General features: G+C 34.3%; 1 protein-coding gene across 1 annotated transcript in view; it reads left to right on the forward strand.

Moving 5' to 3' along the window:
- Positions 1-21791, forward strand: part of Kiaa1109 (KIAA1109 ortholog) — a 176058-nt gene that overhangs the window by 32436 nt on the left and 121831 nt on the right. The window contains 8 exon segments of the mRNA XM_037206553.1: positions 152-230; positions 4066-4157; positions 6695-6812; positions 11211-11366; positions 12036-12133; positions 13430-13608; positions 13749-13855; positions 14775-14983. Coding sequence (XP_037062448.1) covers positions 152-230; positions 4066-4157; positions 6695-6812; positions 11211-11366; positions 12036-12133; positions 13430-13608; positions 13749-13855; positions 14775-14983 — 1038 coding nt within the window.

Raw genomic sequence — 21791 nt, forward strand, 5'->3', positions numbered from 1 at the left:
TAATATAATTTTGGTATAAATTAGAACCTTGGTTTTTCCAAATTTTTAATACTTCATATTATTAATTATATTTCTTTGATAATTTAAAAGTAAAATGATATAAATATAAATATAATAAATCTCATGTAAATTAATCTTGTTCTTTTGGTAGGAAACAAATGCTGTACATGTAAATGTAGGGGCTGGCTCATATTTAGAAATTAATATTCCAATGACAGTTGAAGAAAATGGTAAGTTATTATTTTTCCTGAAATGATTAGTGACATGATTAATATGCTAATGTAGTTTGTTAATCCTTTCAGATTAACATTAGTGATGTTTTATTTTTAATTTTTTGTCTTTTAATTTAAATACAATTGTTTTTCACTGATACATAAAATTGTACCTATTAATAGTGTGCCGTGCCATGAGATGTTTGAACCCATGTATGTAGACTTACAATGTTCAAGTCAAAGTAAACATATGTTTCTACATTTTATAACTTCTGTGTGGTAAAAGAATTTAAAATCCTTTTGTTTAGCTTTGAACTTATTTTTTTGAGACAGCATGTCACTGTTTAGCCCATGCTGACCAAGGACTTGCTATGTAGCTTAGTTTTGTCCCTCCCTTGAGATACTCTTGCTTCAAACTCCCAAGTGCTGTGATCACAGGTTGGAACCACCATGCTGACAGACTTTCCTTGAGCTTTTTGAAGTATACAGCATGTTCTCATTACCTGTGGGTCAGCATATAATTCTTGTCTATATAACTTAGTAGTAAAATTGTTCACCTACTCCCAACCCTTCCTTTCTCCTTATTCTACTCAGCCTGAGTGAGTAACTACTCGTTCTACTCTCAACTTCTGTAAGCTCGGTATTTATTTTTTATTCTTTTAGGTTGCATACATTAATGAGATCACTAATAAGATCACATCTTTTTTTTGTGTCTTGCTTATTTCCCTTGACATAATGACTTGCATTTTGAGCCATTTTGTCACAGATGATAGGATTTCATCTTTTTTTTCTTAACATTTCACATATGTACCACATTTTTGGTCCATTAATCAGTTAATGGATACCATATATAGTTTGTTTTCATATCATGACTTTTGTGAATGGTGCTGCAGTGAACATGGGCACTCAGATGGCTCTTCAGCATAAGTATTTCATTGTCTTTGGAGATATACCCAATAATGGGGTTGCTGGATCGATCATGTGATGGTTCTATTTGTAATTTTTTTTGACATGTCCATGAGCAGATGAGAGCATAGTTTAAAATTTTAATGTACCTGTAGCTTAAGTTATTACATAATTATTTGATTATCTAGAGAGAACAATTTCTGACTTGTTAGGTGTTGTAATTCTGATCTCTTGTAGGACTGAACATAATTTGCTTAATATTTTTCTAGTTAGATTTTGGTACTGTAAGAGTAGATGCTGTATCATTCACAAGTCTAGTACTGACCTTGACTCCAGGGATTTGTACAGTAATTGTTTGATAAATAGGCTTAAATTTTCTAGGGTATAGTGTTAGTAGATTTTTTTTCATAGAATAAAATGGGTACTTAGTGTAATTGTGAGAAAGAAAAAAACAGTGCATACTTAAAATATTAAATAATTCTCTTACAGCTTCAATATCTTCTGATCTATAAATCATTGCATATTTGAAATCTGGGCAGTTAGTCAGTAACATGAATAAATGCTTTTGGTTAAATTTTGCTTTTTTATTCCCATCTTAGTATATTTGTCACTGAGGAGAGTTAAAAGTGTGGTGTACTTAGTCACTTTCTTGAGAGTAAGGAGAAAAGTAATGTACTCTTACGTTAAGATCATTAAATGGCAATGATAACTGTCCTTAATTTTATTTATTCATATTTTATTTAGCTCTCCTATCTTGTTTCTGTCACCTATATTGGTGCTACTATATAAAGAGAGAACAAGAGACTTGTTTCTTATATTTACATAAAAGTATCTGGACTTTCCTGTTTAAATAATCCATTGAAACAGTGACTGAGGATGGCATAATACATACCCCCACCCAACTCTAGGTCCTTTTTTTGTGAAGAACTAATCATTACATTAACCAGCTTTAAAATAATAATCATGTGAGGCCATGAAGGAGAGAGCTGAGATTCTCTGGCACTGCCTGATTCATAGGAGTTATTTGGTAAGAAAAGTCTGTCAGAAGTATCTTAATTACAATGTATCACAGGGGAGAAAGGAAGTTGGAGGTTGTACAAAATTAATAATGGTTCAAATATGGGAATGCTTCAGCCTTTTACATTGATATATTACAGGGGCTAGAGAGATGGCTCCACAGTTAAAACCACTTGTCCTTGTTTTGGTTCCCAGTACCACATGGTGGCTTACAAGTATCTATAACACTCTCTCTGGCTTCTGAGGGCACCATGCACACTTGTGATATGCATACATACAGACATGCAAAATACTTCCAAAATAAAATCTTTAAGTTGATAGTCTTGGAGTTTCTATTGCTGCAATGAAACATGATGACCAGAAAGCAAACTGGGGAAGAAAGGGTTTAATTGGCTTACATTTCCATATTGCTAGGGAAGTCAGGACAGGAACTCAAACAGGGTAGGAATCTGGAGGCAGGAGCTGATGCAGGGGCCTTGGAAGAGTGCTGCTTACTGGCTTGCTCCCTGTGACTTTTGCTCAGCTTGCTATTTGCTCAGCTTGCTATCTTAGAAGAACATGGGACCACAGCCCAGGGATGGCACCACCCACAGTGGGCTGGGCCCTCCCACATCAATTGCTAATTAAGAAAATGCCTTACAGCTGGATCTTATGGAGGCATTTTTCTCAATTGGGGTTCTCCTTTCAGATAACTCTAGCTTGTGTCAAATTGTCATAAGAGTAGCCTGCACAGTAATGCACATAGTAAGCATTCTTATGTCATTTTACAGTGCATATCTTTTGTTCAGATGTTGGCACATTGAGATAAGTGGGCCACCTGAGGACTGAGGAATCAGTATCCCAGGCACTCATATGGTTGAAAGAGAGAACTAATTCTCCCAGGTTATCCTTTGACCTCCACACAGACATATACCCACATGAATAAAATGTAATAAAATTTGTCAAAAGGATTTGGTGGATTTTAAGATGACTTTGCGGAACTACGAATGGATTTAGGCATCATGAAAAAAAAACAATGTATGACTCCAGACACACAGAAGCCTAAAATATTTTTCAAATTCAGATGTTTGGGATGGGAAAGAAAGCCTATAGCAGAGTGTGTGGTGGACTAGCTATAAAACCTTTAGAATAATAGCATACAGCTAGTGTTCTTATAAAAAGGAGCCCATTAAGAAAGGAAATGACATTTTAAACTTTTCTACTTGTGCTGAGAATGGTCTTTATTGATGTGAAAGTGTCATTCATTATAGGAGAAATAGATGATATTTGGCAACTGTCCTTATACAGGGAGTAGTTGAAAAAAGTGATGAAAAAATACATACTTGAGTCAGTGGATAAATAAAAAGTATGGGGCTTGTGTTAATAGTTGAAAAGCATTACTTAGAGCATAAGCATATGCAGCTAATCCTCATGTCCATGGGCTTTGCAGCCATCATCTCAAGCAACTGCTATATGAAAATATTTAAGTAAAGTTGAGTTTGTACTGTATACTTTTTCCTTGTCATTCCTTAAACAATACTATTTAATGGTTATTACATAGTGTTTACTTTGTATTAAATATTAATTATATGTGGGATAATTTGGCATATGTGGAGGATATAATGAAATAATGTGAATTACTTTATTTCACATAAAGGTCTTGAGCTTCATAGATTTTGGTTTAAGTGTGGGATTTTGGAACCATCCCATATGGATACTGAGAGACCTCTGTGGGTTCACATTCAAAAACAAACCAGAGTAGATATCATATGGTAATGATGTTTACTCAAGGCTATTTAATCTGAAAAGGATCCTTGTTATATTAGCAAGCTCTCTTTCACTGAAGTTATACTTAAGCTGTTTCTCAGGGATTTCTTTTTGAGTAGTTCTACAAAAACCTAATTGTGTAGTTTTTATTCTGGTTCTTACATTTTATATTTTTATTTACTAGGTTATACCCCTGCAATTAAAGGACAACTATTACATGTTGATGCTACTACCAGCATGCAATATCGGACCCTTCTAGAAGCAGAAATGTTAGCAGTAAGCCTAAATATATGATATGCATTCTTTTAGTAGATATAGATTTGGTTTTAATTTTCCAGTGTAAAATTAAAAAATAATTATCTGTTTTCTTATTTAAGAACTGCCAAGTAAATACTCTAGTGAAACCATACTTGGGAAGAGAAGTAGATTCCCAATGGTGTGTACTGCCTGTGGGATTCCTTTATTGCTCTGCTTCCTTCTTTCCTTCCTTCCTTCCTTCCTTCTTCCTTCCTTCCTTCTTCCTTCCTTCCTTCCTTCCTTCCTTTCTCTCTCTCTTCTTTCTTTCTCTCTCCTTCCTCTCTTTCTTTCTTTCCTTCTTTCTTTCTTTCTTTCTTTCTTTCTTTCTTTCTTTCTTTCTTTCTTTCTTTCTTTCTTTCTTTCTCTCTCTCTCTCTCTCTCTCTCTCTCTCTCTTTCTTTCTTTCTCTCCTTCCTTCCTTCCTTCCTTCCTTCCTTCCTTCCTTCCTTCTTCCTTCTTCCTTCCTTCCTCTCTCTCTCTCTCTCTCTTTCCTTTTCTTTCTTTCTTTCTTTCTTTCTTTCTCTCTCTCTCTCTCTTTCTTTCTTTCTCTCTTTTTTTTTTGAGACAGGGTTTCTCAGCCTTGGCTGTCCTGGAACTTGCTTCGCAGACCAGGCTGGCCTTAACTCACAGAGATCTGCCTTCCTCTACCTCCCAAGTGCTGGGATTAAAGGTGTGCATCACCACTGCCCCCTGTCCAGCTTATTGCTCTGGTTCTAATATGTAGGAAGTAAGTAGAAGGCCCCAAAAGTTGTTAGAATGTTATTTTTAAACTTCATGTGTTTTTCCTAAATTATAAGTAATAATTTGTGAGCGCATGTTCTGGCCCTATTGGATTTTCTCTCAGAGCTTAACTAATTTTGTCTTTTGTCTAAATCAGTGACTTAAGTTTAAAGGAAAAAAAATCTTGATGGTACCCTGGATTTCTTGACAGTGCTCATAGTTTAAATTCCAGATTAAGATACTCATTAATCTAGCACTTAAAAAAAAAAAAAGAAGGCAGTAACAACAACAACAAAACCCACTATGTAGAATGGTTGGTATTCACAGAAAATTCCTTAATATAAGATGATGTCATAAGATTCTTAATTACTTGTCTTAAGCCAACATTGTACATATAACCTACAAGTAAATTAAGAAAATTTCATAATTACTAAGAAAAAACCATATATGTATATTGATTATAATCATCTCTGACAGCATTCACAAATAGTCAGGTATGTTGGTTTAGCCTGAGAGTCTCTGTGTAGTCTTTTCTGTTTGGTATGAGTTAAGTTGATGCCATCATAGTTGCAAAAGAAACAAAACTTATTTTTTGGAGTATTCATATTTTTTAACTAAAAACGTGAATAATATAAAAGTACTACAGAAAATTTATTATTACATAAAATGTAGTTTTAAAATCTATCTATCAAAATCAGTATTCCTTGCAATTCAGCACTCGTTAGAATTCTCAAGCTATTGCTGATAAATGAGGCCATGTTAAAACATTGCTGCTCCTAGGCAGGCAGCTTTTTCCTTTGCAGAAATGCCAGGATCAGGTTGTATGATGGTATGCATGATATTTCACCCTCCTTCCATTAACAGAGGAGAAATTAGGTAGTTAGCTGGTGTGTATTGCTGAAACTAGAACATGAGTCTGTTCTCAGAGAATTTTGACCCCATCAAAGCTTAGTATTTCAAAGATCTGAGTATTGACCAGGAATACTGATACTTTGCTACAGCAGTTTTTTTTTTTTTTTTTAAATTTCCTTTTTATTTATTCCCTCATATATTACATCCCAACCAAAGTTTCCACTCCCTCTTCTCCTCCAAGTTCCTTCCCTGCAACCCACATTTCCTCCATTTCCCTTCAGAAAAGGGCAGGCCTCCCAAGAACATCAACCAAACATGATATAACAAGTTGCAATAAGAGTAGGTACATCCCCTCAATATTAAGACTGGATGAGGCAACCCAGTAGGAGGAAAAGGACTCCAAAAGCAGGTAAAAATGTCAGAGACAGCCCCTGCTCCCATTATTAGGAGTGCCATAAGAACAGCAAACTACTCAACCTAATGTATGCAGAGGACCTAGCTCAGACCCATATAGGCTCCGATTGTCATTTCAGTCTCAGTGAGCCCCTATAAGCCCTGTTTGGTTGATTCTATGGGCTGTTTTCTTGTGTCTTGAATCTTCTGGTTTGTACAATCCTTCTTTGCCCTCTTCTGCAGAATTCCCCAAGTTCTGCCTATGGTTTGGCTGTGGGTCTCTGCATCTGCTCCCATCAATTGCTGGATGAAGCTTCTCTGATGACAATTTTGCTAGACTCCGGTGTAGAAATATAGTAGAGTATCATTAGAATCATTTCATTGACTTCTTTTTTTCTTGTTTTTATTTTGCTGCTTGTGCTACAGCAGTTTTAAGACACCTTCTGTTCAGCTCTGTGGGAAAATAAGTTTTAATTACTCATTAATATGTGTGACTTCATTTCCAATGCTGCTAGCATTATCACATTTTAAGCTCTAACATTTATTTTGCAGTTTCACATCAATGCCAGCTACCCCAGAATTTGGAACATGCCACAGACATGGCAGTGTGAATTAGAGGTTTATAAAGCCACCTACCACTTCATCTTTGCACAGAAGAACTTCTTTACAGGTATTTTCTGGACATCCCTTGCTCCCATTGTTAGGAATCCTGCAAGTAGACCAAGTTACAAAACTGTCACATATATGTAGAGGCTTAGGTTGGTCCCATGTAGGCTCCTTGGTTGTCAGTTCAGACTCTGTGAGCTCCTGAGTCCAGCAGTGATTCTTATACCTTTTATAACAAGATAAAATAGTTCAGTAGAGATTTGGATATGGGGCAGAACTTTATCATAAATATAATGTTCCAAGAGTAAAAGCTGACAAACAAAGGTGGAAACTGAAGCCTCTTGTAGAAATAATTAAATTGGCTTATATTCTTATGATGGGGTGAGAGGAAGACAATAATGGAATGATACAAAGCTCTGATAACAACTGATTTACATTTTATAGGATGTTACATAACAGCTTAGTTCCAAAGTAAGTTGTTGATGTTTGTTTTTCAGATTAATTTTTAACTTACTGTCTTTAAAATTTTTAAATTTCTTGCACAAATGAAGAAGGTCAAAAAAGTGCTTCATTTTTCTAATCACAGTATTTGATAAGACCGTATCTGGTAATGTGAGCAGCTTTTGATCTAAGGAAAAAAATACTATTAAAATACAACAAGCGCTTGTTGCAGATGTTAATAAAATATTTTTGGCAATCACTATTGTACTATAGTCTTCTATAAGACAGAGTTGCTTCACAGTAGATCACTTGCTGTAGCAGTCTTCCTTGTATGTCTTACTACCACTGTGGTGGTAGGTGATGTCATAGGGCCTTTTGAGTAAGTATTTAATTTTCATCTTTCATGGATCCATTTGACCTCTCATTTGAACAGAGATTTCTGTTAAACAGTTTAAAGTTATTGTCTCTTGTAGTGGAAACTTAATAATTAAGTTTCTGTTATATATGTAAAAATATTTTTCCTGTGTGCGCAGCTTTAATCCCTCACACACGATTCTGTATTACAGTTAAATATAAAAAAAAGTAAAGAAAATTAAAAAAAAAAAAAAAAAAATATTTTTCACCCCAATTCTTAATATTTATCAGTAAAGATATCATAGGAGCTCGTGTGGAGACAATATTGCATGATATTATAAAATTTCAAGTAAAGTTTTAAAATCTAAGATTTATTAAAGTAGAAATGAGCTATTTGTACCATTTCAGTTACTACTGAAGAAAAACTTACAGTAAGATTTGTTAAAAATTGGCAAATAAATTTATTTAGAAGCTACATTCATTTCCTGAGATATTAGACCATTCACATTTCTGTTTTATACCAATTTCATTTTAGGCTTTTAACCAATGTAAGTATATGATAGATAAATGCTTCTACTAGACATTCCACACCTCATAATAATTTAAAACAAATACTAAATATGATTTCTGCCCACAGAGCACTTATGGACATATCACTTATGGTTTTTGACTTGTTTGGAATTACTAATCTCAAGTACATTGATAGACACACTAGATATAAAATGAAACAATGCCAAACAGTATTTATGTTCAGGTAGAGTAAACTGTGGTGCTAGCACTGCATCTAAGACGGAAGGACATCAGAAATCACTACCATCTGAAGCCATTCGGAGAAAATAAGGAAGGGTTATTAATGGTGGAAATGGCCTTTATAAAATGAGCCTTGGTGTAATATGTTCAGTATGAGTTACATAACATTTTGGCATTTACAAAGCACATTAATTTCTATCTTCTTCACACAACTATAAAAAGCAATAGTATTATTTGTCTCTGAGTTAACAATTAAAAGCTTGAAGCATAGTATTATTGAAGCATATGTAGATGAGACATTTAAGATTAGTGTTTAGACTTCAGACTTCTTGTTTTCTGTAGTACCTGCCTTTAAAAATGGTTGTTTTCCTTCCACAGAAAGGATATGAATGACAGTGTAGTCATTACTTGATATCTATAGGTCATTGGTTCCTTGTGGATACAAAATCTGTAGATGCTCAATGCCTTCTATGAAATGGTATGGTTCTAGCATATAGATTGTATATCCTCCTGTGTACTTCCATTCATCTGCAAGTTCCTTAAAATACTTATCACAGTATGGATATTTCATAAAAAATGACTTGTATATTTAAGGAATAAAAACAGGAAAATGTGTGCATGTTTAGTTCATACACAAAAACATTTTCAACCCATGGTTGATTGAATCTATGGTTATGGAGACATGACTATATTAGTTTCAGATAGGATATGTAGTTTGAGTAGGAATGCTGAATTTATTAAGGAGAAAAATGAAGTCAGCCTAGAAATGATGAATTATATTGTGAAATTGATTATTTTCAGGGATGAATTTTGAAGGAATAAAACTTAAAGAATAGAGTCAGGCTCCTTCAAGAGGCTGGGATTTAGAACTGAAGTTTAAGTATCTCCTTGAATGTTTTTGAGGACAATATCTACTTTTGTAAACCAGGGAAGAAGATAACTGTTTGGGAGTGGGGATGGAAGTGGAGATGTTTGCATGTATGCAGCCACAATGAAGTTTGTACATGGGATGTTTGCATCTGTAGTTTTGGTATAATCACTTCCTTTGTTAGAAAAAAAAAACATTGAGTGTATATGTATGTTTTGATGGTAAGCATAGGTATGATAAGAGGTGGCTACTCACTGTAATGTTTAAATGAAATAAAGCTATATTTAAAGTAAATTTTATACACTAAAATTTTTTTTCTATTAAAAGGAAAGATTAGTACTTATATACCTTTTATTTTATTTTTACATCTTATTAATGAAATTACAATTAAGATTGCCATTTATTAAGTCAATTTTATCTCTTTAATATATGTGGATTGCAGCTAATTTTTAAATGAACTTATATGATACATTTATGACTGCTTTCTGTAATTATTCTGACTCATATTTTTTCAGTTTAAAGATCCTTTTTGAAAACAAAATGACATTAGATATTTAGGTTTTATTTGCCGGGCGGTGGTGGCGCATGCCTTTAATCCCAGCACTCGGGAGGCAGAGCTAGGCGGATCTCTGTGAGTTCGAGGCCAGCCTGGGCTACCAAGTGAGTTCCAGGAAAGGCGCAAAGCTACACAGAGAAACCCTGTCTCGAAAAACCAAAAACAAACAAAAACAAAAAAATATATATATTTAGGTTTTATTTGTAAATTTCCTTATAGTATCCTCAATGATAAATGCACTCTATGGAGTGTTTACTTGGTGACATTTAGTTTTTAAAATGTTACATAAATCATCTCAATTCTCCTAAAAAGTTAGGGAAATTGTTTTACACTTAAGTTATATTTTCAAAATCATATTGCTAATAAAATAAAACCAAAATTTAAAGTTATTATCGTCTCATTTCAAAGTCAAACATGTATACCTAATTTCATATACGTGGTACGATAAATATACAAAGATGAATTTGACACCTCTGAGAAAGATATTGATGACTATATACAATGCAAACAAATAGGAAGACAGAAGAAAAAGTTGTGAGAACTACTGTACAACAGAGCTAGTATTATCATATAGAGAACCTTTACTTCTTAAGTTTAAAAGAAAATTAAGATAACAGAGAAACAGACTAAATGTATAAACACAAACTTAAAAGCAGCAATTAGGGACTGATGCAATGGTTCCACATGCTGCATAAGTCTGGGTAATCTGAGTTTGAATCCTATAACCTGTGTAAAGGTGAGAGGAGAAAACTGACTCCACAAACTTATCCTCATATGTACACTACAGCATGCTTATGGCCTGACACCTATATCACACACAATAGTAATAATAAATAAAAAATTTTAAAGCACTTTTTAAAAGCAACAATTCAAGCATAACACATAAGCAGTGATGATTGTTTTTAACTTTTAAGATGACTGCATCTGTTTATTTCATTGCAGTCCCATAGTTTAGAACAGAGACTGTCATATAATAGGTACTCAGCAGATATTTATTTCATGAACAAATATGAAAAATTTAAATTTTTTAAATTTAAATTCATCTGTATTTAAAATTAGTGGTGTTTCTTTTTTTTTTTTCTTTCTGTTTATGTATTTATTTCTCCTATTTTTAAGACAAGGTCTCACTATGCACCTTGGCTGGCCTGGAACTCACCTGCCTTGACCTCCTTCCTGAGTGCTAGGATTAAAGGGGTTCACCACCGTGCTTAGCTGTATTTGTTATTAAGAAAGTTTATTAAAGTGAGATATTTTTCACTTATAGCAAGCCCCTCATGCCTCCCAATTAACAGATAGGTAGAAATAAACATAATAAGAAGAGGATTCAAAGAATAAGTGTGCAGATATAAGGGTTCTTTTTTTTTAATTTACAAAATAATTTATTTTTCATTAACTAGGGTGTGTGTGTGTGTGTGTGTGTGTGTGTGTGTGTGTGTGTGTGTGTGTGTACAATGTAATACATGTTAATTTTACTTTTTGTTCTCTATTTTTAGATCTGATTCAAGACTGGTCTAGTGATAATGCTCCAGATATTTTTTCATTTGTTCCATACACATGGAATTTTAAAATCATGTTTCATCAATTTGAAATGATTTGGGCTGCCAATCAACATAACTGGATTGATTGTTCCACTAAACAGCAGGAAAATGGTAAGAATGCTACAAGTTTGGTCAATCTACTCATTAAGATGTGCCAACAAAAATAAATGTTAAAATACAGTGGATTTCCTCCCTCCCTTCTTTCCTGTTTACTAAAAATCAGACAGTGTGCCTTTACAGTCTGTCTCTTAAGACAAAAATTTGATAGGTGTCTGTGGTGATCGAGCACTCAGGCTTTTGCAGAAAAAGTAAGCTCCCTTCTAGCTACAAGATAAATTTATTGTCCCGTTAGTGCCTGCCTCCTCAGTAGGTAAGTCAGACCAAATTATATAAGTGGTGCAAAGGTTTCCTACCCCCTAAAAATTTATGAGTCAAAGACCCCCTTTGTTTTAATTATTGAAAGCTCTTTTCTTCACCCTGATATACTCATCCCCATCCCAGTGCTACACATGGTGAATATTTCTCCTAGGGCAATTCTGTCTTCAGGTCCACAACTCCTAGTTATCTCATGACAACCCTTTATCCATGAATCTGCTTCTCTTTTCTTTCCCTTATAACAACTGGAGTTGATTTTCCTATATTATTTTCTGAGACAATTTCATAATTGCTTTTAGATTTTTATGTTTACATACAGTGCATTTTATTTAGATATACGTTTGGTATAGTTTTGCCATTTAAATTTTGTTGACATTAAAGTATATTTACTATTTCTTTTTATAGTATATCTGGCAGCCTGTGGGGAAACATTGAACATTGACTTTTCTTTACCTTTTACGGACTTTGTTCCAGCTACATGCAATACCAGATTCTCCTTAAGAGTACGTATAATTGGATGTCTTGTTTATTCCAGAGGTTTGATGTCCCAGAGCTTCTGTGGGCCCTTGTCCATCCTACTGCTCCCATGAGAGTGTAGCATCCCAAAGTGACTAGTAGTTTTAGTGTCAGTGTTCCTCCTCTGTCCATCTTGACAGCCCAAAGAAATTGACCTGAGAAAATGACAAATTATTTTTTTAGAATTCATTTCTAATCTCTTTCATCTTTTTTTTTGTTTGAACTCCTTCCACCTGTAACATACAGTAAACACATTTTATGCTTTCTTGTACTTGATTCCTAGGTAAACCATAAACTCAGAGATTAGCCTTAAGTGCTATTCTTCACTGTATCTAAAAGGTAGCAATTATGTACTTCTAAGCTCAAAATTTTATGATATATCTAATATTAAATTATGGGTAATCATTACCAATCATAATATTATTTGAATCATAGTAGCAAGAATGGCAGTAATAAAAGGAGCAGCTAACACCTTTTAATCCCTTTTAAATGTACCATTGTTTTGAGTGCTATGTGCATAGTAACTCATTTAGTTCTCAAAAAGCCTTCTGGATGTAGTCACCTGCAATTGCATCTTAGAAAACTGAAATGTATTTGGGCATGATTCCTGTAATTCTAGTATTCAGGACCCAGAAGCAGGAAGATCACAAATTGAGGAGAATCTGAGCTACTTAGACCCATCCCAGGGAAGCTAGGAAGAAGGATACAAAAGAATTGGAAAGCAGCTTATGTAAAATTTCATGTGGCTAGTGAGTTGCCAAGTTGGATTTTGAACTCTGCCAATGTAGTTTTGGGTGCAGCATTTTTTTAACCACCATATTCTACTATGTTATTTGCTGAGAAACTAGGCATTGAAATAAGTGAAGAATAGAGGATCCATACGAAAAAGTGAAACCCAACCAATGTCTAGTGGTTAAGCTATTTTAAAAGTTACGAAATTGTAGAAGCTATTCTCCTAATCCCATATTAGAGTTTTGATTTTCTTAAATTGAGTATCATGTAATATCCATAAACAACTATTAAAGATAGTCTTTTTATTGTTACTTGGAAACTGTGCACTGCTTTCTGTAATATCTGTTTTGTACTTTTCAATAAGGATTTAATTTTAGTCATTGTATAATCTTATTCCAGTTATCTGTCTGACTTTTCAGTGTGAAATATGCTATTTAAAATTTATCATTTTCAGTTTGTTTTTAAGATCGTATATATAGATTTAAGTGTAGATAGTGTGCTAGCATATTTATGTACTGATTTTTATTATAATTTTTTTTTTTTTTTTTTAGGGAGAAGATGTTGATCTTCATTTATTTCTACCAGATTGCCACCCTAGTAAATATTCATTATTTATGCTGGTAAAGAATTGTCACCCAAATAAAATGGTTCCTGAAACTGGTATTCCTGCTGAGTGTCAGAGTGGCCAGAAAACAGTTAAACCAAAATGGCGCAACATTACTCAGGAAAAGTAAGGGCATAAAATAGTGGTCTGAGTATTTTGTGCTTATAGGTAGAGAAATTACTTTTAAATAATAAGCATCTACTGTTTATATACAATTAAAGATTAAGTGTTTAAACAGATTTTTTTTTGTTGTTTATATTTGGAAGGGCTGGTTGGGTTGAATGCTGGACTGTCCCAAGTGTCATGCTTACCATTGATTATACCTGGCATCCAATTTATCCACAAAAAGCAGATGAACAGCTAAAACAGTCATGTAAGTGTCTTGAATATCATTTGGGTTTTGAAACAGCTGCTGTTTTAATTGATACTTATCGAAGAGAGAAAAGATAAAATTAATTGACAGGCATATATTCTCAAATACATATGAATTTTATTTTAACTATTTTGGAATAATTATATAATTTTTATTGAGCATTTACTCTATATCAAAAACGGAATCAAACAGTTTCCATACTTACATTACTCCATTTAATTCTTATTAGCACTCTGTGATATAGGTAATATACTTATATTTACTTTAGAGTTAAAGAGATATATTTTTTCCAAGGTCTACCAAAGTAAAGGCAACAAAGATGGACTACAAAGTACAGTGCGATATATGGTGTATTTATGACACTAATTGAATGAAATGTTAGTTTTTAATGCAGTTTTACAATTATCATGTATTCCTGGATTATCAAAGCTAATTTGCTACATTTCTCAGTATGAAAAAGAACTCAAGAATTAAGTGATTTTACTTTTGTATTTTCCAATTTGTTACATATCAAAGAACAGTTTTTATACTTATTCATACTTACAAAATCTAATAATGTCACACATATTTAAATAGCTATTTATATGAAAACAACTTTAATGCCTTGATATAGTTAGTGCCTAAAAGTGACCTCAATTTATATCTTCAGGATTTATAATGTTATATGTAATGGAAGCTTTTCATTTATTCTCATAAATTTTAATTTATGCATTTCTTTCCATATCTCAGTGAAATTCTTACTTTCTTCATTATTGGTCATTCAGGTTTGTTTTTTGTTAAATATTGCAGGTACAATATTATGATTATTTGATTTTTATATAAGCATAATGAAATTTCTTACGATTTTCTTGAACTTCGAAAAAGTCATTTTATTTTTTCCTGGCATACTTACCTTACCATCTCGATCAATTTATTCCAGTGTCAGAAATGGAAGAAACAATGCTGTCTGTATTAAGGCCGGCCCAGAAAACGTCCGAGAGAGTTGTTTCTTCTCCATCTACTTCACCACGCCCTCCTGTTGATCCCTCAGAACTTCCACCTGATAAACTTCATGTAGAAATGGAACTGTCCCCAGATTCTCAGATAACTCTCTATGGACCTCTGTTAAATGCCTTTTTGTGTATAAAGGTATTAAGAAAAATTTTAAACATGTGCTAAGCAGTGATAATAGAAAATTAGGTCCATAAGAAACAGCTAGTTGGATGATTTAAATTGTTGTTGAGGTATTAAGTTTGTTACTAGACTTTTTTTCCCCAATCCTGGGTTGTTGTTTTTTTTAATATTTTTCTATGTTTGCCCTCCCTGAACTTCTCCTAGATCATCCTACCTACCTTCCTACAATCCCTACTTTATATTCTTTCTTTCTTTCTCTCTCTCTTTCAAAAAAACAAATGAACAAAACTAGAAGCAACAACAACAAAAAAGAAACACAGCTGACTACTATTTTGTTGTGTAAATTTATCAGATTTTTATTATTCATTCAACATTTTATGGATAGCTATGCTTTTCCAGTTTCTTGCTTTTATTAATAGAGCAGCAGTGGCCATGAACAAGTGTCTCTGTAGAAAGATGTTGAGCCCTTTGGGTATATGCTCAAGAGTAGTATAGCTGGATCTTGAGGTAGATCTGTTCACAGCTTATGTGTAACCACCATGCTGATTTCCATAGTGGTTGTACAAATTTGCACTTCCACCAGCAATGGATGGTTGTTCCCCTTATCTCACATCCTCACCAGCATGAGCTGTTATTTGTTTTATTGATTTTGGTCATTCTGACTGCTATAAGATGAAATCTCAAATAATTTTAATTTGCATTTTCCTGATGGCTGAGACTGTTGAACATGTTTAAAGTGTTTCTCAGCCATTGTGTTTCATCCTGTGAGAATTGTTTAGTTTTGTACCCCATTTTTAAATTGAGTTGTTTTCTTGATTTTCAGCTTTTATTGTTCTTTATAATCTAGACACTAAGCTTCTATCATGTTTATGATTGTTAAAGATCTTTTTCTATTCTCTTGCCTCTCAGTTTGTCTGAATGATGATCTCCTTTCCCATACAGAAGCTTTTCAGTTTCATAAAGTTCCATTTATTAATTGTTGGTCTTAGTGCCTGTGCTACCAGTGTCCTGTTTAGAAAATATTTTCCTATAAAAATGAGTACCCTACTAGATTCAGGATATCTGGCCTTATGTTGAGGTCCTTGATAATTTGGAGTTGAGTTTTATGCAGAGTGGTAGATGTGAATCTATTTGCATTCTTCTACATGCAGCCATCCAGTTAGTAATAGTTGCTAGAGGCATAGAAGCTAAAGGAATAAGTTGAAGAGGAGACAGATCTATGGATAGGTTTTAATATATTTAACTAATATAATAGAAGTATCACTCAGCACTTAAGCACAATTAACTAAGATTTCTTTGGAGCTATATTCTATAAACAGAAACTAATTTATCTCAGAGTAAACAATATAAGTTTTAAGTAAATGTACATTGTATTCTGGAAAGAAAAATAAATCCAGGGATGCTTCCTTTTGGCATAACTTTTTCACTAATGTTGTTTAACTGCACAGTTGGATACCATTTCTAGATGCCTGTAGGATAATTATTCACATACTATTCCAGGGACTATTTTTGGAAAAAAGTTATTTTTACTCTTTTTATATTCAGATCACATTTTAAAAATGGCTCCTACAAGTCATAATCAAATCTTATTTATTATCTCTAATAAATACTATAACTTGTCAGATCCTATTGTACAACTAACAGTGTTGTTTATGATTAGAGCAGCTTTCTAACATCAATTATATGAATTCCATGAAACTGCTTTTTCTCAGGAGATTGCAACCTTGTTTTGCTCCCCTATCTCCCATTTATTTTTCTGTTGGATGTAAACTGTATCTGATAATCAAAGAGATATTCTCTTTAACAGCAGTAGAGTTACTTGTGACAAAGTTATTTTGTGGATCTAATTTTATAGTGCTCCCTTCCCCCCTTTTCAGTTTTACAACTGCAGAGATTTGTTTATTGAATATTTGGTTAAATGGGAATTCTTAAATGACTTTTTCTAGGGAGACAACGAAACTATTGCCTCCAGATAGAAAGGACACCAACAGATCAAAGATTGCATCTAGCTCTGGCTTGGTGTATCAGTGTACTGGGATTACTTAACAGAAGGGAACTCAGGGGTAGCTACACCACTGTGAAGTCCCACCTCTAGCATTTTCAGTTATGAACAGCTACACCACTAACTCTTCCCCACTCTTAACCTGCTACATCCTATATTCTATGGCACCTTCCAGAACCATGTGCAGCTGCGGCAGAGTCCTAGCTGAGGGTCTTATAACGACCCTCACCCTTCCACTGTGAATGCTAGTAGCCTCATTACTATTACCACAGGCATAGCTATGAGCTGTATCCTGCTTATTTGGTTGCTTTGGCTATATGCAAAAACCTTTTGTAGGTCACTATAGCAAATGTGTCATGAGTGCATGCCTTCGTCATGCCCAAAGAAGTAGCTGCACAGGCCACAGTTTCCTATGACACATTACATCTAGTCAGTAAGCAGAGGGAGATGGATGCTACACACATTCAGGGTAAGTCTTTTCTGTCCAGCTAAACTTTTCTGGAAATACCCTCATAGATGAACCCAAAGGTATATATTTCCATTATATTTATAAATCTGATCAGGTAGAAATGAAGATTAACCATCACAGGTGACTTCCAAAATTTTAAGGAACTGCTAAAGAACGTCAGTGAAACCTGAGGTAGTTTCCAAGTTGCCTTAGATCTGATTGCAACTGATAAGATAAAACCATAGGTGACAAGGGTTGTGCATAGTGTTTAGATAAACAAAACAAAACAATACTGTAGGAAGTTTATAGTCCTGTTCATGAAATGCCTATAAAATTAAAATTGCAGGTTTACTTATAGGAAATAAGTAAGGCAGTATATGCTTAGGCATCAAGCATAGAGAGAGCATTGCTCTTTTAACATTCTTATTTGAAATATCTCTGTGTCAGAGAATGTTTCTATGTAGTTAATTGTGCTGGCATTCCTGACTCTCAGGTGAGAGGTTTCAGCCACTCTCCAGGGTGGTGGGCCCCTTTTCCCTCCCTTGTCCCTGTAGTTTTCTCATTATGTGCTGCCTCAGTGTTTGAATATGACTAAAGCAAACAAAAATACAGACAAATTAGTGTGTGACTTAATTTCATACTTTATAACTTCTCTAAAATTTTGTCCTGTTGCTATTTTGTATTTTGATACAGATGTTTTTTTGTGGTACCAAAAGTTTGTCTTGCACTAAAAATTGTTGTAGAATTTGAATTCATCTAATAACTTAGAGCTTGTATTAAATATCTAAATGAGGTTATAAAATGTATAATTTGATATTAAATATACATTTAATATTTTAGGCAAAAATGTTTCTAGTCCAGTGAACTCAGTGCTTTTTTGTAGTAACTCTTTAAGTTTCTGTCTTTGTGAACTAGAAAGCATAGTATCATGCTGATAAGATGACATTCTTTCTTAATATCTTTACCTTATTTTTTTAATGTGTAATCTGTTCTGTTGGTGTCTTGTCTATGTTAAAACTTTAAAACTTTAAATTATATATGTATAAATATTATCTATATCATTTATATATCAAACATCAAATTCACATATATAGATGAAAAGTATAAAGATTCATTTAACTGAGATTTTTTTCTTAGGTATACAAATTAACTATCAAAGAAATTATAAATCATATATACCAAAGCCTCTATATTTGATTATGTTTGAAAAGCTGATGTCAGATCTACAAAAGACACTGGTCCTAGCTTTATCACATGACAAGGAATTCTAAGAAGAACGTATAGGATGCATGCTTTAAAGTAATTGTGGATGAAAGTTTTATGTGATATGTATATTCCTTATTTAAAATATTTTTAATAGAATTGGGCAGAAGTTTGTGAATTACTCTTACCATTTGCTTTTTATCTTACCATTTGCTTTGTTTTGGCAGGGGAGGGACTTTCATTTGTTTTTGTGAGACAAGGCCTTCTGTAGCCCAGGCATGCCTGCAACTCTTCTTGTAGCCTAAGCTGTTTTTGAACTCACAGAAGTCCTCCTGCCTCAGTCTCCTAGTACTTAAGATTACTGGATGAGCCAGCATAGCTGACTTTCTCTCTGTCTCTCTTTTGAGATTATAATTCAACATTTGTATCTTTCCTTTTCTCTCTATAACCCCTCCTAGTACTCCTCCTAGTTTTTCAAATTCATGTCTTCTTATTTCAACAATTGTTATTGTATGCATATATGTGTATGTATATACATATACATTCCTAAATATGACCAATTGGTGTGCCCTTCCCTGGAGAAGACTATTCTTCTGTTCTTAGCATTCTTCAGTTGCCTGTAGTTCTTTTCGTGGGGTTGAGGCCTCATGGGCTTTTTTTTTTGTCTACTTTGGCCTGTTCATGGTGTTGTCCTTGTTTAGCTCATGTTCAGGCCGTCAAGTTTGTGAGACTTCTTGGGTGTGGTTTCTAACATTACCAGGAGACACAGTCTCACAGCAGACTCCCTGATTTACCCTCCTTCCTCATTTTCCCCTTAACCTTAGGTGTAGGAATGTTTTGCAGATATTTTTATTGGGACTGGACTTCACAACTCTGTATTTTGTTCAGTTATGGTTTTCTGTAGTGGTCTCTATCTGTTGCAGAGTCAAGTTTCCTTGATGAAGGGTGAAGACTACACTTATCTCTGGGTATAAGGACAAATGTTTAGAATGTTAGGGATTATACCGGTTTCGTAGTGGTTGTAGATTCTCTTCTAATATCCATGACTTCACAACACTAAATAATTAGCTAGGTTTCCAGTACTAGGCATGGTTTTCCTCTTGTTGAGTAGGTCTTACATCTAGTTAGAGTGCTATTGGTTACCACTGAGATATACCTGCCACTACTGCATCCTTAGAGTTACTGTGCCATGCTGGTAGTGGTTGTGGTTCATATGTGTCATAACTGGGTAAAATGGTTGTTTGTTTGTTTGTAGGAAGGTAGGCCTCAGATGTTTGGATCAGAATACCATTTACAGATAAAATCACTTGAAGGAATTTTATCTGCTACATACTTGTCTGGATTACATGCCTGCCACATACCTGCTGAACCTGTCTCCAAGACTGGGCTGGTGTGTGTTTTAAAAACAGAAAAATAATGGTTTGAATTGAGTTTGATCAGTAAACACATTCAGTTTTTATAAATTTAATATTATAGAGACCGGGAAAATGGCTCAGTGGGTGAAAGTACTTGCTGTGCAAGCATGAGCACCTGAGTGGAACCCTGAGCATCATATAAAGAGCCATGTGCGATTGTATGTGCTTGTTACACTAGCATGTGGGTCCCAGACAAGTGGGAAACATACTGGCCAACCAGTATTCAACTTGGTTAAATGGTGATCCTGCAGTTCAGTGAGGTTGTGTTCTCAAAGGATAAGAAGAGCAGTTAAGGAAGACACCTGACATCCTACTCTGGCCTCTGCATATGTATGTACCATATATTTATATACTACGCACATGTAGCATACATGCATACACATGGGATTTAATGTTGAAATTAAGATATAACACAGTGTTTATCTTTTTATTTATGCTTCAGTTTGTTTCTGTTTCTGTTTTATAAGGACAGTTACCAAGGTTTTAGAGTGTATCTGTATTATTTAGAGGTGGACAGCACTAGAAAATAGAGGGAAAAGTACTAGTTGAGTCAGTAGCAGTGGAATTTTAATTTTAGTCTTCCTATTTTATATGAGCTTAAAGAGTATCCTTTCCTGGTAAAAGGTGCTGTGGCAAAATACTAACTTGGTTCTCACATTTAACAATATAACTGTGATAATACTTAACAGCTTTTCTTTTATACTCACAGATCAAATAGGCAAAATGAAACTTTATAGTCAGGTGGAAAAAAAGAACTTCATTCAAAACTAAATTTGTTTCTTAAGACAATTAAGTTTTATTTGCAAATGTAAGGAAATCATAATAATAATGCTTGTGTATAAAATAAAAATCAATGAACTATGTGAAAAGAAATTGGTTAATTGTTGGTAAAGCATGTTTGCATTTCAGTAACAGCACAAGCTAGATATATATTTTTTAATTTAAGAAAATTTTGTTTTCACTTTACATGCCAATCATAGATCCCTCTCATCCCTCCTCCTGCTCCCACCCCCACTCCATCTTCTCCCTCTCTGCCCACCCCTCATCCCCTCCTCCAAAAGGGTAATGGCTCCCATGGGGAGACAGTAAAGCCTGGTATATTCAGTTGAGGCAGGACCAAGGCCCTCCCCTCTGCATCAAGACTGGGCAAGGCTTCCCACCATAGGTAATGGGTTCCAGAGAGCCAGCTCATGCACCGGGGATAGATCCTAATCCCGTTGCCACTAGACTAAGCTACACAACTGTCCCCTGTATGCAGAGAGCCTAGTCCAGTCCCATGCAGGTTCCAGAGCTGTCGGTCTAAAGTTTGTGAGATCCTAGAGCTTGGTTCAGTTGTCTCTTTACATTTCCCCATCATGATCTTGATCCCCTTCCTTGCTCATAGAATCCCTCTTCCCTCTCTGACTGGACTCCTAGAGCTCGGCCTGGTGCTTGGCTGTAGATCTCTGCATCTACAAGCTGGATATTCTTAAGAGTTTTTGAATATTTCTGATAAATATTACAACTGGAATGTATAATTATATATTTTTCTAATTGGACTTAGCCAAACTAATTTTCAGTGACTAGATCTGCCTTGCTCAAAACTTTTCCCTGGCATTGTCTCATAACTCTGAGCAGCAAAGATTGAAAACCATTGAGCCCTTCATACCTTCAGAGGTCTCTTTGAGGATGTACATTTTTGTTAGTTGTCAAAGAGCTTTAATATATTGCAAATTTTGATGTAGAATATTTATTTACTAAAAGAAAAATATTTTT

The sequence above is a fragment of the Peromyscus leucopus genome, chromosome 6 (genome assembly GCF_004664715.2).
Source record: "Peromyscus leucopus breed LL Stock chromosome 6, UCI_PerLeu_2.1, whole genome shotgun sequence".
Taxonomy (NCBI): Eukaryota; Metazoa; Chordata; class Mammalia; order Rodentia; family Cricetidae; genus Peromyscus; species Peromyscus leucopus.